This window comes from Budorcas taxicolor, chromosome 5, assembly GCF_023091745.1.
Source record: "Budorcas taxicolor isolate Tak-1 chromosome 5, Takin1.1, whole genome shotgun sequence".
NCBI classification, from domain to species: Eukaryota; Metazoa; Chordata; class Mammalia; order Artiodactyla; family Bovidae; genus Budorcas; species Budorcas taxicolor.
Window position 1 is genome coordinate 103,646,517 of NC_068914.1, and position 16,612 is coordinate 103,663,128.

Consider the following 16,612-nt stretch of genomic DNA (forward strand, 5'->3'; position numbering starts at 1 on the left):
GATTTTCCAGGCAAGAATACTGGAATGTGTTGCCATTTCCTACTCCAGGGGATCTTCCTGACCCAGGGATCAAACCTGCATCTTTTGCATCTCCTGCATTGGTAGGTGGATTCTTTACCACTAGCACCACCTGGGAAGCCCCCTGTTAACAGCGTATTCACTACCAATAATTTGTATTACCCAAAAGATAGAGGACATGAGCTGTAAAACATCATAAATATCATAAAATGTTCTCATCATGTGGGAGAAAAGTAGGATGATCATGCCATTCAAGGAAAACCAAACAAAGGTCATAATTTAAACCAAATGAATGCAAATTTCCCATGTTCATTTTTATTTGGCCTCTATTTAATTCAACAAAAGTCACTGTTTATGTAGCTTTTCCTTTTTCCTTTCATCATATACACATGCCCTCACATCTTTGGCATGACGTTAAAAACAAAACACAACACTAGCATTTACACTGTTATTTGCATATAAACCAGTTGGGTCATACAGTTTCCAAATGAATTCTTATACTTAGATATTTTCTAAATTTTACTTAGGTATACTTGGAAGAGAAACAATAATATTTTATTCTTCTCTGTTTACATATATATTATTGCCTGGAGAGTGAAAAATATATCTCTTTGTAGAAATACAATAAATTTTCATGGCTGTCCAAAACTTTCAGATTTAACATTGCCTTGTGGAAAAGTGAAAAGTAAATAGTAAAAAAGTGAATTTGTAGAATATTTATAGGATATTATTAATGCTGTTGAATAAAACTTTAAGGTTTTTTATTTTGCTTTGGCTTGAGAAACAACTTGAGCATTAAATGCATAAGTCTAGCAGATTTGGAGAACAAAATCAAAGGATGCAAGAAAAAGTAAAAGTGGAAGCATATTTAGAGTAAAACTTTTTTCTTCCATACAACTTTTCTCATGGCATCTTTAACATCCTTATTTCTTAGAGAGTAGATTAAAGGGTTCAGCATAGGTGTGAATAAAATGTAACATACTGAAGCCACTTTACGAAGTTCCGGGTTACTTGGTGGTGTGAGATACACAAAGGAGACAGTCCCATAAAGCAAACTTACAACCCCCAGGTGAGAGCTGCAAGTGGAGAAGGCTTTCTTCCTTCCTTCACTGGAGCGGATCTTTAAAACTGTGGACGCAATATACATGTAAGAGACTACGATAACAACTATCGTGGGCAAAATAATAAGAATAGCCAAACTAAGTGACACCATCTTATTCATAAAGACATTGGAACAGGAGATCTTCTCAATTGGGTTTGAATCACAGTAGAAGTGATCAATAACTCGAGAGGCACAGAAAGACATTGAAAATGTTACACTGATTTGAAGGATGGAACTGACCCAGCCACAGAGATAAGAACCAGCCACCAGCTGGATACAGAGACTTCTTGACATGCGGACAGTATAGAGAAGTGGGTTGCAGATAGCAATGAAGCGGTCATAAGCCATGGCTGCTAAGACAAAGGCCTCTGTTACCATGAAAAGTGCATAAAGAAACAGCTGAGCCACACAACCTGCAAAGGATATGGTCTTTTTCTGAGACAGGATGTTGACCATGGCTTTGGGTACAATAACAGTGGAGTAGGAGAGGTCAATGATGGAGAGATTGCCTAGGAAGAAATACATTGGTGTGTTCAGCCGGGGATCAGTCACAATGATGCCAATCATGCTAAGGTTCCCCAGAAGGACCATCCAATAAACAATCAGGAAAAGTAGGAAAAGGAGACTGTGGAACTCTGGACGGACCCTGATGCCTACAAGAATGAAGTCAGTCACTTCTGAATGGTTGTCTCCTCCCTTGTCACCCATGGCAAACTTCTGCTTAAAGGCATAAGAGAAAGTCAGCAAAGTTTCTACTCTTTAGCTAGTATCACAAATAACTCTTTGCATCTAAAAATACTTAACAGTTGACATAATATTTTCATATCCATTATTCTAATTAAGCTTACACATATGGCAAAAGAAATATGAGAGAGAGTTTGAGTTGCCTGAGGTAACACAGCTGGTTAAAAATGGAATTCAGACTCAAGATGAAATATTTTGAAATCAAGTCTAGTGTTAATTTCAACACAACAGAGTTTATCAAATGAGATATTTTGTGAGATGTCATCTGTGATTTCAAAATTCTAAAATCTGATAAGCTTGTACTAAGAAAAAGACACTTCCATATATTTTATTATTAAATATTCACTTTTACATGTAATACTTTGCTTCAATTCAGTAATAAAAGATAAATGAAGGAAAAGAAGCTAAAAGTACATTCCAAGATAATATGAACTTTCTACACAGAAGAGCTCTTACAATTGCAAGTACATTACTAAAGAACTAAATTGCCTTACTTTGAGATCTTTTAAAATAAAATCAGTCTTCAACTTCTGGAACTAGTCTAATTTTATTTAAGTGAGAAAGTAAAATGTGAATGATACCTTTATATTTTTTATCCTGTGAAGTTTATTGATACTGGTTTTCTCTATATAAATCTGTCAAGACATTCACTTCATCTCAAACTTTTCCAAATGGGAGAAAGAACCAATCAAAAATGTTAATCTGTAAGAGAATATATTAAATAGCAAATTTTACTGAACTCATAATATGATGGTTAGAACTCAGTAGTTATGAGAACGAAAGTATTAATTTCCTAGAAGCATCCAAATTAACTTATTTGAATTTGGGTGACCTGTTAAACAATCAAGACAATTTTTGTTAATTTTAAATATTTCTATTATTTTTCTATGAAACAATGCACTCATTGTCAATTAAGTTGTCTAGCAATTAAGGATAACCTTACACATCTTTTCTTCTTGATGATACCTAAACCAACTGTCATTTATCCTTTCGAAGACTGGTATGAATAATAAAAGCCAGCAGATGATCCACAAAATATTTTTACCAAAATTAAAATGAATGTATACTAACGATCAAAACCTTAGAATATATGCTGAGTTTCTTTTTGAATCTCAAGATTCCCTCAATTGTAAGAGCTTTTATTTTGTGTTTTTTATGGTCCACAAAAAATTCCCTGGATCCTGAAACCTTCATAACTTTCTCTGCTTCTTTCATTTGTTGCTTTTCCCAATAGCTTTCTCAAAAAAAAAAAAAAAAAAAGGGAATTCCCTGGTGGTCCAGTAGTTAAGAGTCCATGCTTTCATTGCCAAGGGCCCAAGTTTGATCCCTGGTTGGAGAACTACCCACAAGCCACATGGTGCATGGCCAAAAAAAAAAAAAAGCCATGAAATTAATTAATGGGTAAATGGCTGAACAAAATAATAGTATTCTTAGTCACTAGCCTCACTCTACTGCTAAACTACATGTGTGAAACCCATTCAAATAATTTTAATTTGGTTTTAATAGGATATGACATAACAAATTAAATTAAGTTTAAAGGTTAACATTCATGAAGATGGTTATATTTTATTTTAGAACTAATAGAATGACTCTTTTTAGACATAAAGCTGAATGGAACATTTTCAAGCATAGGTCACCATGTGTTGGTTTGCAGTCAAAAAAGGACTCAGAAAAGTACCTTTGAAATATGCTAAAATTATTTTACATATAACTTCTTTCTGCAAAGAGTCACATGATTAATAAATCTTGCACTTTGCTCCTGTTTAAAAAGGAGGCAAAGAGGAAGAAGAAGGAGTAGAAGATGGAGAAAGAGAAGAAATTTTGTTCTTAGGCCAAGTCAAATGTTACATTTTTGATGCTATATCAATAAAAGTAATATATTAATATTTCAAGGATAACCTAACCTAGGATAATATAGTAGAGTAATATCATATATATCACCTTTGTACAAAATTATAGGATATGGACTATGAAAAGATTCACCTCTATTCATAGAAGAATTATAAAGAGCTCATAATAGGCTAGAAATAATCAAATTAGAGAAAATAGAGGATTTTTATAATTTTGGATTCTAAGAAATGCAACAAGAGGTAAAAAGATCATAGAATACACATCATTAGCAATATATTTTAAATATCAGTTATCATACCACCAGTTTGATTTAACCATGATCTTCCTTTAAGCATTAGAATATGAATTATCAAGGTTTGCTTTCATCTTGATAATCTTTCACTCATGGCATATTTTGAAATTCAGGAAAAATATTTTTTAATCATATAGAAAATGTTCTTAGGATGCCTTATTATGTGACTAAAATAGGCATGCTTTTTCTATAATTATTCTTACCTGAAAGTATATTTCTATCTTGTGAAATTTGTCATGTAAAACTGCACAGATCCAAATTCTTTTTATTTCAGTCTAGGAAAAAAGATGTAGTTGAAAAATAAAAACTCTCAAAGACAATATCAAAATTAATCTCAAGTATTGTTTACTCCCCAATAAAATGACAACCCTCTTAAGCATGGCATGACCATGTTCTTCATTAGTGGTATTGCCCAAAGGTCCATAATTTTCCATTACCTATTATTAAAGTTTGCTCTTTCTTTAATACAATCTTGTTTGAAAACCTGTATCTGTCTTCATGAACACTGAGTGAAGATGATGGACTAGGACTCTCTTTAGTTCTCTTAGATAATTATGGATATTTTGCTACCAAAATTGAAATAGGTGACAATGAATCTATGAAATCAAACTGCATGAAAATCTCTTGCCTCCATACTGACATGTTTCACAGGCCTTAGAGTGAAGATGGGAGCAAAATGCAAATTTAAGACAAGCAACTAGACTCCCTGGTCCCTGATGAGCTACACAAATAGTAGCAGCCACAATCCATGGTAGTCAAAGCTTTTTCCAGTCCCATTAAACTATTTCAGACAATTGCAGCAGAAAGTTTTTCAGAATTTTGGAGGAAGAAGTCCCTCTGAGAGGGGACTGAAAATAAGTCAATTATAATTTTGTAACAAGGACAAACTCCAGAACCATCCCATGAGGACTACACAAGGAACACTCAGAGTGATTTCTTCACTTATAGAATACTCTTGGGACTAAGTTATTTTGGACAAGACTCCTTATTAGAAAGTTTTTTCTTTAAAGTTTGCTTCTCTGTAGCAAAGTTCTACTCACTTGACTATCAGAGCTTCTTTCCAAAATTCTTCTCCTGAATCAATACTCAGTATCTTTGTTTGACCCTCTAAATATCATCCTTTTAAAATGTAAAAAGACAAATGCATTATTGTTGCATACTCGTCTCATCTCTGGATGCAATGTCCTTATTTTCAATTAGGATCTGCTTTCAGCAGCAACTGAATTATTTTTATAATACCTTGCTAGTGTCCCTTGCTTTTTCCCTTGATCCAGCAGATGTTGGCAATTTGATCTCTGGTTCCTCTGCCTTTTCTAAAACCAGCTTGAACATCTGGAAGTTCACGGTTCATGTATTGCTGAAGCCTGGCTTGGAGAATTTTGAGCATTAGTTTACTAGCATGTAAGATGAGTGCAATTGTGTGGTAGTTTGAGCATTCTTTGGCATTGCCTTTCTTTGGGATTGGAATGAAAACTGACCTTTTCCAGTCCTGTGGCCACTGCTGAGTTTTCCAAATTTGCTGGCATATTGAGTGCAGCACTTTGACAGCATCATCTTTCAGGATTTGAAACAGCTCAACAGGAATTCCATCACCTTCACTAGCTTTGTTCATAATGATGCTTTCTAAGGCCCACTTGACTTCACATTCCAGGAGGTCCCATCATTTCATGGGAAAATAGATGGGGAAACAATGGAAACAGTGTCAGACTTTATTTTGGGGGGCTCCAAAATCACTGCAGATGGTGATTGCAGCCATGAAATTAAAAGACGCTTACTCCTTGGAAGAAAAGTTATGAGCAACATAGATAGCATATTCAAAACCAGAGACATTACTTTGCCAACAAAGGTCCATCTAGTCAAGGCTATGGTTTTTCCAGTGGTCATGTATGGATGTGAGAGTTGGACTGTGAAGAAAGCTGAGGGCGAAGAATTGATGCTTTTGAACTGTGGTGTTGGAGAAGACTCTTGAGGGTCCCTTGGACTGCAAGGAGATCCAACCAGTCCATTCTGAAGGAGATCAGCCCTGGGATTTCTTTGGAAGGAATGATGCTAAAGCTGAAACTCCGGTTCTTTGGCCACCTCGTGCGAAGAGTTGACTCATTGGAGAAGACTCTGATGCTGGGAGGGATTGTGGGCAAGAGGAGAAGGGGACAACAGAGGATGAGATGGCTGAATGGCATCACTGACTCGATTGACTTGAGTCTGAGTGAACTCCGGGAGTTGGTGATGGACAGGAAAGCCTGGTGTGCTGCGATTCATGGGGTCGCAAGGAATCGGACACAACTGAGTGATTGAACTAAACTGAGTGTCTCTTGCAAAAATCCCATTGCCAATATTTGATATCGCCTAGATGTAATCTACCACCTTGAAATATCACTGCCTAATTACTTGTGATATATATTTCTTTTAAGGCATATGACTGAAAGTTGCTTTACATATTTCATCTTATTAATCTTATAGTCAAAAAAAGCTTTTGCTTTTAGTTCATTGAATTCATGTATTTTTTATTCTAAAAATTATTTTTGGAGTAACTTGAAACAACAGCTGTGACAAAATAATTTATTGAAAACTCAAATTATGTCAAGCATTTTTCTAAGCACTTTCATATAAACTGCATATTTTGAACTTCAAAACAATTTTACCTACTAGCTTCAACCTCTTGTGTACTATTTTATCATTATAGAGATATCATAGAGTAACAGAAATAAAAACAATAAACTAATGAGACCTAATTAAACTTACAAACTTTTGCACAGCAAAGTAAACTATAAACAAGATGAAAAGACAACCCTCAGAATGGGAGGAAATAATTGGAAATGAAACCACCAACAAAGGATTAATCTCCAAAATATACAAGCAGCTCATGCAGCTCACTACCAGAAGAGCAACCCAATCAAAAAGTGGGGCAAAAGACCTAAACAGACATTTCTCCAAAGAAGACATAGAGATGGCTAATAAACATACAAAAAGATGCAGAACATTGCTCACTGTTAGAGAAATTCAAATTAAAACTACAATGAGGTATCACCTCACACCAATCAAAATGGCCATCATCAAAAATCTACAAATAATAAATGCTGGAGAGGGTGTAAAGAAAAGGGAACTCTCTGGCACTATTGGTGGGGATGTAAATTAATACAGCCACTATGGAGAACAGTATGGAGATGCCTTTAAAAACTAGGGTCATATGGTAGTTTTATTCCTAGTTTTTTAAGGGATCTCCATACTGTTCTCCTACTACTGGGTATTACCATTCCTTTCTTCAAGTACGTCTGCTTTTCTAAGCAGCACACATTTGTAAATGCCTAATTGAATATGTTAGGTACCCAAAAAAAAGATCTCCAGATAACAGAAAGGATGACATTAACTTTAAAAGAAAAATAGTTCTGTTTTATATATTTAAGACTGAAATCTGACGTGACCAAAAAAACACAAAACAAAACAAAACCCTGATTTAACATAAAATAACAAAATGGAGACTTTGAAATGGCATACACTATCTCTGGCACATAGACATTCATCAAATATTTATGTAATTAAAGACCCCCCCCAAAATATATTGAGATTATGCAGCTTGAACCACATCTGATGCAAAAAAGAAAAGTAAAAGAAAACTAATGATAAAAATAATATAACCAATAAATAAAATTAATAAATAGGCAAAGTTGAATTAAAAACCTATGCTGTAGGTTCTACCCTTAAATAGTAAAGAATAGTGTTTATATAGATATATACAGAAACATTAATGTTAACAGTAGTATCTCTGGGAAATAAACTTATTTGTATATGTGCTTTATGAGTTTGAATAGGAATGGCTTTGACCCAAGATGCTATTCATTTAATAGCATTACAGTTAAAAGTAGTAATCATTTTAAAAGCTCAAAAAAAGTCACAGACTTAGACCTGCCTTGGAAGACTTCCCATGATATTACCTATAGGTAAATGTACATCTGTGGATGAAAATAAAGGAATGGTATATGACGCTAGTGTAATGGGTATTTTAGCTGAAAGTATACATGAGATAAATACCACGTATCAAAGTATATTACACCATGAGGTAAAATTCACAAAAGAGTCGGTGAATACCATTCTCATAATTTATAACACAGCACATATATATAGAGTTTGCTGAAGAGAAGACTCCTGCAGTGGTAGAATATAACCAAGCTTTAATCTCTCCTTGTCTCAGAACTCTTCTCTCCCATCTTGTGTATGTTTCATAACATTTCATAATGAAGGGCAGGAAAGGGAAAGAACAAAATTCTTACTTGATCGATATGATTCATTTAATACTATTACAATTAAAAAGTACTAATTGTCTAAAAAGCTTATGAAAGTTGTAGACTTAGACCCACCTTGTAAGGGCTATGATGAGCTACCTAATTGTTCACATGCCAGGTTGCTTGCTTGCCTAGTCTCTCAGTTGTGTCTGACTCTTTGCAACGCCATGGATTGTAGCCTGCCAGGCTATTTCCATGCAATTTCCAGGCAAGAATACTGGAGTGGGTTGTCATTTCCTCCTCCATGGGATCTTCCAAACCCAGGGATCAAACCCACATCTCCTGTCTCTTGCATTGCAGGTGGATTTTTACCCACTGAGCCACCTGGGAAATGCCAAGTAAATCTTGGGAAAAATGACTATTTCACTAGGAGTTTTTATAAGTTTTTCAGGAATGCTTTCCAATTCCTTGTGTTTCTCTCACTGAGGATAATTACTTTAAATTTTTACTAGTTATTTAGTCTGGCATCAAACCATTCAATATCACAGTAATCCAAGTCTATTCCCCAACCACTAATGCTGAAGAAGCTGAAGTTGAACAGTTCTATGAAGACCTACAAGACCTTTTAGAATTAACACCCAAAAAAGATGTCCTTCTCATTAGAGGGGACTGGAATGCAAAAGTAGGAAGTCAAGAAGCACCTGGAGTAACAGGCAAATTTGGCCTCAGAGTACAGAATGAAGCAGGGCAAAGGCTAATAGAATTTTGCCATGAGAACACACTGGTCATAGCAAACACTCTTTTCCAACAACACAAGAGAAGACTCTGCACATGGACATCACCAGATGGCCAACACCAAAATCAGATTGATTATATTCTTTGTAGCCAAAGATGGAGAAGCTCTATTCCGTCAGCAAAAACAAGACCAGGAGCTGACTGTGGCTCTTTATTGCCAAATTCAGACTGAAACTGAAGAAAGTGGGGGAAACCACTAGACCATTCAGGTATGACCTAAATCAAATCCCATATGATTATACAGTGGAAGTGAGAAATACATTTAAGGGACTAGATCTGATAGAGTGGCTCATGAACTATGGACAGAGGTTCATGACATTGTACAGGAGACAGGGAAAAGACCATCACCGAGAAAAACAAATGCAAAAAAGCAAAATGGCTATCTGACAAGGCCCTACAAACACCTCTGAAAAGGACAGAAGTGAAAAGTAAAGGAGAAAAGAAAAGATATAACCCATTTGAATGCAGAGTTCCAAAGAATGGCAAGGAGAAATAAGAAAGCAATCAATGCAAATAAATAGAGGAAACTATTATGGGAAAGATTACAATGGGAAACATTAGAGATCTCTTCGAAAAACTTAGAGACACCAAGGGAAAATTTCATGCAAAGATGGGCTCAATAAAGGCCAGAAATGGTATGGACCTAACACAAGCAGAAGATATTAAGAAGAGGTGGCAAGAATACAGAGAAGAACTGTACAAAAAAGATCTTCAAGACCCAGATAATCACGATGGTGTGATCACTCACCTAGAGCCAGACACCCTGGAATGTGAAGTCAAGTGGGCCTTAGAAAGCATTCACTACGAACAAAGCTAGTGGAGGTGATGGAATTCCAGTTGAACTAGTTCAAATCCTGAAAGATGATGCTGTGAAAGTGCTGCACTCAATATGCCAGCACATTTGGAAAACTCAGCAGTGGCCCACAGGACTGGAAAAGGTCAGTTTTCATTCCAATCCCAAAGAAAGGCAATGCCAAAGAATGCTCAAACTACTGCACAATTGCACTCATCTCACACGCTAGTAAACTAATGCTCAAAATTCTCCAAGCCAGGCTTCAGCAATAAGTGAACCATGAACTTCCAGATGTTCAAGCTGGTTTTAGAAAAGGCAGAGGAACCAGAGATCAAATTGCCAATATCCTCTGGATCATGGAAAAAGCAAGAGAGTTCCAGAAAAACATCTATTTCTGCTGTATTGACTATGCTGAAGCCTATGACTGTGGGGATCACAATACACTATGAAAAATTCTGAAAGAGATGGAAATACTAGGCCACCTGACCTGCCCCTTGAGAAACCTATATGCAGGTCAAGAAGCAACAGTTAGAACTGGACATGGAACAACAGACTGGTTCCAAATAGGAAAAGGAGTATGTCAAGGCTGTATATTGTCACCCCTGCTTATTTAACTTCTATGCAGAGTACATCATGAGATATGCTGGACTGAAAGAAGCACAAGCCAGAATCAAGATTGCTTGGAGAAATATCAAAAACCTCAGCTATGCAGATGACAGTACCCTTATGGCAGAAAGTGAAAAAGAACTGAAGTGCCACTTGATGAAAGTGAAAGAGGAGAGTGAAAAAGTTGGCTTGAAGTTAAACACTGAGAAAACTAAGATTATGGCATCCGGTCCCATCACTTCACGGCAAATGATGGGGACACAGCGGCTGACTTTATTATTTTGGGCTCCAAAATCACTGCAGATGGTGCCGACAGCCATGAATTAAAAGACACTTACTCTTTGGAAGGAAAGTTATGAGCAACATAGATAGCATATTCAAAAGCAGAGACATTACTTTGTCAACAAAGGTCCATCTACTCAAGGCTATCATTTTTCCAGTAGTCATGTATGGATTGTGAGAGTTGGACTATAAAGAAAGTTAAGCACTGAAAAAATTGATGCTTTTGAACTGTGGTGTTGGAAAAGACTCTTGAGAGTCCCTTGGACTACAAGAAGATCCAACCAGTCCATCCTAAAGGAGATCAGTCCTGGGTCTTCATTGGAAGGACTGATGTTGAAGCTGAAACTCCAATACTTTGGCCACCTGATGCAAAGAATTGACTCATTTGAAAAGACCCTGATACTGGGAAAGGTTGAGGGAACGAGGAGAGGGAGACAACAGAGGATGAGATGGTTGGATGGCATCATCAACTCAACAGCCATGAGTTTGGGTAAACTCTGGGAGTTGGTGATGGACAGAGAGGCCTGGTGTGCTGTGGTTCATGGGGTGCAAAGAGTTAGACACAACTGAGCAACTGAACTGAACTGAACTAGTCTTGTCTCAACTCTTGGAAATCCTATGATATCACCATCCTCTCTCCACTGAGATCTGTGACCGCTCTCCCCAAGAAGCCATAGTGAACATCATCTTAGAACGGGTGTATAACTCATGTCTAGTCTACAAGAAAAGCTCACACATCCGTTCACTTAAGTTCAGTTGCTCAGTAGTGATCGACTCTTTGCGACCCCATGAATCACAGCACGCCTGGCCTCCCTGTCCATCACCAACTCCCAGAGTTCACCCAGACTCATGTTCATTGAGTCAGTGATGCCATCCAGCCATCTCATCCTCTGCCGTGCCCTTCTGCTCCTGCTCTCATTCCTCCCAGCATCAGAGTCTTTTCCAATGAGTCAACTCTTAGCATGAGGTGGCCAAAGTACTGGAGTTTCAGCTTTAGCATCTTTCCTTCCAAAGAAATCCCAGGGCTGATCTCCTTCAGAATGGACTGGTTGGATCCCCTTGCAGTCCAGGGACTTGCAAGAGTCTTCTCCAACACCACAGTTCAAAAGCATCAATTATTTGGTGCTCAGTTTTCTTCACAGTCCAACTCTCACATCCATACATGACTACTGGAAAAACCATAGCCTTGAAGAGACAGAACTTTGTTGGCAAAGTAATGTCTCTGCTTTTGAATATGCTATCTATGTTGGTCGTAACTTTTCTTCAAAGGAGTAAGCATCTTTTAATTTCATGGCTGCAGTCACCATCTGCAGTGATTTGGGAGCCCAAAAAAATAAAGTCTGACACTGTTTCCACTGTTTCCCCATCTATTCCCCATGAAGTGATGGGACCCAATGCCATGATCATTTTCTGAATGTTGAGCTTTAAGCCAACTTTTTCACTCTCCTCTTTTACTTTCATCTAGAGGCTTCTTAGTTCTTCTTTACTTTCTGCCATAAGGGTGGTGTCATCGGCATAGCTGAGGTTTTTGATATTTCTCCAAGCAATCTTGATTTCATCTTGTGCTTCTTCCAGCCCAGCGTTTCTCTTGATGTACTCTGCATAGAAGTTAAATAAGCAGGGTGACAATATACAGCCTTGACATACTCCTTTTCCTATTTGGAACCAGTCTGTTGTTCCATGTCCAGTTCTAACTGTTGCCTCCTAACCTGCATACAGGTTTCTCAAGAGGCAGGTCAGGTGGTCTGGTATTCCCATCTCTTTCAGAATTTTCCACAGTTTATTGTGATCCACACAGTCAAAGGCTTCGGCATAGTCAATACAGCAGAAATAGATGTTTTTCTGGAACTCTCTTGCTTTTTCCATGACCCAGAGGATATTGGCAATTTGATCTCTGGTTCCTCTGCCTTTTCTAAAACCAGCTTGAACATCTGGAAGTTCACGGTTCACTTATTGCTGAAGCCTGGCTTGGAGAATTTTGAGCATTAGTTTACTAGCGTGTGAGATGAGTGCAATTGTGCAGTAGTTTGAGCATTCTTTGGCATTGCCTTTCTTTGGAATTGGAATGAAAACTGACCTTTTCCAGTCCTGTGGCCACTGCTGAGTTTTCCAAATGTGCTGGCATATTGAGTGCAGCACTTTCACAGCATCATCTTTCAGGATTTGAAACAGCTCAACAGGAATTCCATCACCTCCACTAGCTTTGTTCGTAGTGATGCTTTCTAAGGCCCACTTGACTTCACATTCCAGGGTGTCTGGCTCTAGGTGAGTGATCACACCATCGTGATTATCTGGGTCTTGAAGATCTTTTTTGTACAGTTCTTCTCTGTATTCTTGCCACCTCTTCTTAATATCTTCTGCTTGTGTTAGGTCCATACCATTTCTGGCCTTTATTGAGCCCATCTTTGCATGAAATGTTCCCTTGGTATCTCTAATTTTGTTAAAGAGATCTCTAGTCTTGCCAATTCTGTTGTTGTCCTCTATTTCCTTGCATTGATCACTGAAGAAGGCTTTCTTATCTCTTCTTGCTATTCTTTGGAACTCTGCATTCAGATGCTTATATCTTTCCTCTTCTCCTTTGCTGTTCGTTTCTCTTCTTTTCACAGCTATTTGTAAGGCCTCCTCAGACAGCCATTTTGCTTTTTTGCATTTCTTTTCCATGGGGATGGTCTTAATCCTTCTGTCCTGTACAATGTCACGAACCTCATTCCATAGTTCATCAGGCACTCTATCTATCAGATCTAGGCCCTTAAATCTATTTCTCACTTTCACTGTATAATCATAAGGGATTTGATTTAGATCATACCTGAATGGTAAAGTGGTTTTCCCCACTTTCCTCAGTTTCAGTCTGAATTTGGCAATAAGGAGTTCATGATCTGAGCCACAGTCAGCTCCTGGTCTTGTTTTTGCTGACTGTATAGAGCTTCTCCATCTTTGGCTGCTAAGAATATAATTAATCTGATTTCAGTGTTGACCATCTGGTGATGTCCATGTGTAGAGTCTTCTCTTGTGTTGTTGGAAGAGGGTGTTTGCTATGACCAGTGCATTTTCTTGGCAAAGCTCTATTAGTCTTTGCCCTGCTTCATTCTAGATTCCAAGGGCAAATTTGCCTGTTATTCCAGGTGCTTCTTGACTTCCTACTTTTGCATTCCAGTCCCCTCTAATGAAAAGGACATCTTTTTTGGGTGTTAATTCTAAAAGGTCTTGTAGGTCTTCATAGAACTGTTCAACTTCAGCTTCTTTACTGGTTGGGGCATAGACTTGGATTACTGTGTTATTGAATGATTTGCCTTGGAAACAAACAGAGATCATTCTGTCATTTTGGGGGTTGCATCCAAGTACTGCATTTCAGACTCTTTTGTTGACCATTTCTCTACTCCATTTTTCTACTGCATTTCTTCTACGGGATTCCTGCCTGCAGTAGTAGACATAATGGTCATCTGAGTTAAATTCACCCATTCTCGTCCATTTTAGTTCGCTGATTCCTAGAATGTCGACATTCACTCTTGCCATCTCCTGTTGGACCTCTTGCAATTTGCCTTGATTCATGGACCTGACGTCCAGGTTCCTATGCAATATTTCTCTTTACACATCTTGCCCTGAAAATTTGGAGGCAAAAGTTGCCCATTCAGTGACATCTGTTCCTCTACCACAAAGTGTTTAGCCTACTAATTTCTTGCCCTTTTAATTTCTTGCCCTTTTAAAGGGCTTATTTCTTGCCATTTTAAATGGTGGAGTCAGAAACCTGTACACTATATCCCACTCATGTGAGGAGACACATATTATGCTCTCCAAGCCAACAGGACCAAACTGCAATCTTGACTTCAGCTTACGACAGAAGTATATCACACTTCAGATCCTGTGGACCAAGAGAGAGGTGCACTACACAACAGCTTTCCTCTACTTCCTTCTAAATCCTCTAGACTATTTTATATACTTACCGCAAATGAGAGGTTAGGGGTTGTGTTGGTAAGTTTTAGCCACCTCCTTTTTTAGGTTTGCAGCACGTCCTAGAACTGCCCTTGGAATATAATGTTCTAATGGTATTTCACCTGAAAGTCAATTTCTACATTCTATAACACTGGTTATATTAATACATATATGTTCTTTGTGTAATTCATGAAATTAACAATCTTACAAAAAGACAGCATACAGAAAGGGAGCAAATATTTTGCAAATGATGCAACTGACAAGGCCTTGATTTCCAAAATATAAAAACAACTCATATAAGTCAACAAAAAAACCAAACAGCCCAATTGAAAAATAGGCAGAAGATCTTAATAGACGTTTCATCAAAGAATATAAACAGATGGCCAATAGACATGTGAAAAGATGCTCAACATTACTAATTATTAGAGAAATGTAAATTGAAACTACAGTGAAGCAAAGCCACACTACAGCAAAGTGAAATTACAGTGAAGTACTGTCTCACATTCTGACTCACACCAGTTAGAATGGCCATCATTAAAAAGTTTGTTGTTGCTCAGTCTCTAAGACATGTCCAACTCTTTGCAACCCCACAGACTGCAGCACTCCAGGCTTCCCTGTCCTGTACTATCTCCTGGATTTCACTCAAACTCATGTCCATTGAGTGGGTGATATCCAACCATCTCATCCTCTGTCATCCCCGTCTCCTCCCACCTTCAATCTTTCCTAGCATTAGGGGTTTTTTTCCAATAAATTGGCTCTTTGCATCAGGTGGCCAAAGTATTGGAGCTTCAGCTTCCGCATTGGTCCATTCAGTGAGTATTCAGGGTTGATTTCCTTTAGGATTGGCTGGCCTGATTTCCTTGAAGTCCAAGGAACTCTCAAGAGTCTTCTCCAGCACCACAGTTCAAAAGCATCAATTCTTCAGTGCTCAGTCTTCTTTAGCTTTCAACTCTCACATCCATATGTGACTACTGGAAAACCATAGCTTTGACTATGGACATTTGTTAGCAAAGTGATGTCTCTGCTTTTTAATATACTCTCTAGGTTTGTCATAGTTTTCCTTCCAAGGAGCAAGCATCTTTTCCTCTGTCATCCCCTTCTCCTCCCGCCTTCCATCTTTCCCAACATCAGGGTCTTTTCATATGAGTCACCTCTTTGCATCAGGTGACGAGAGTACTAGAGTTTCACCTTCAACATCAGTCCTTCCAATGAACATTCTGGACTGATCTCTTTTAGGATGGACTGGTTGGATCTCCTTGCAGTCCAGGGACTCTCAAGAGTCTTCTTCAACACTATAATTCAAAAGCATCAATTCTTTGGTGCTCAGCTTTCTTTATAGTCCCACTCTCACATCTATACATGACTACTGAAAAAGCCATAGCTTTGAGTAGATGAACCTTTGTTGGCAAAGTGATATCTCTGCTTTTTTATATGTTGTCTAGCTTTTGAACTGTGATGTTGGAGGAGACTCTTAAGAGTCCTTTGGGTAGCAAGGAGGTCCAAACAGTCCATCCTAAAGGAGATCAGTTCTGAGTGTTCATTGGAAGGATGATGCTGAAGCTGAAACTCCAATATTTTGGCCACCTGATGCGAAGAGCTGACTCATTTGAAAAGACCCTGATGCTGGGAAAGATTGAAGGCAGGAGAAGGGGATGACAGAGGATGAGATGTTGGATGGCATCACCGACTCAATGGACATGAGTTTGGGTAAACTCGCGGTGATGGACAGGTGATGGACAGGGAGGCCTGGTGTGCTGTGGTCCGTGGGGTCACAAAGAGTCAGACATGACTGAGAGACTGAACTGAACTGAACTGAACTGAGATTGGTCATAACTTTTCTTCCAAAGAACAAACGTCTTTTAATTTCATGGCTGCAATCACCATCTGCAGTGATTTTGGGGCCTAAGAAAATAAAGTCTCAGTATACTGTTTCCATTGTTTCCCCATCTATTTGCCATGAAGTGATGGGACCAGATGCC

At 38.1% G+C, this 16,612-nt stretch overlaps 1 protein-coding gene across 1 annotated transcript; it reads right to left on the reverse strand.

Annotated features, from left to right (window-relative positions):
* Positions 1-886: 886 nt before the first annotated feature.
* LOC128048513 (olfactory receptor 9K2-like) lies at positions 887-1,828 on the reverse strand. Its single transcript, XM_052640915.1, has one exon. The coding sequence runs from the start codon at positions 1,826-1,828 to the stop codon at positions 887-889; it is 942 nt and encodes a 313-aa protein (XP_052496875.1).
* Positions 1,829-16,612: the final 14,784 nt, after the last annotated feature.

Excerpts from the sequence above, each read along its gene's own strand:
- LOC128048513 (XM_052640915.1), bottom strand. The coding sequence starts at position 1,828 with ATGGGTGACAAGGGAGGAGACAACCATTCAGAAGTGACTGACTTCATT.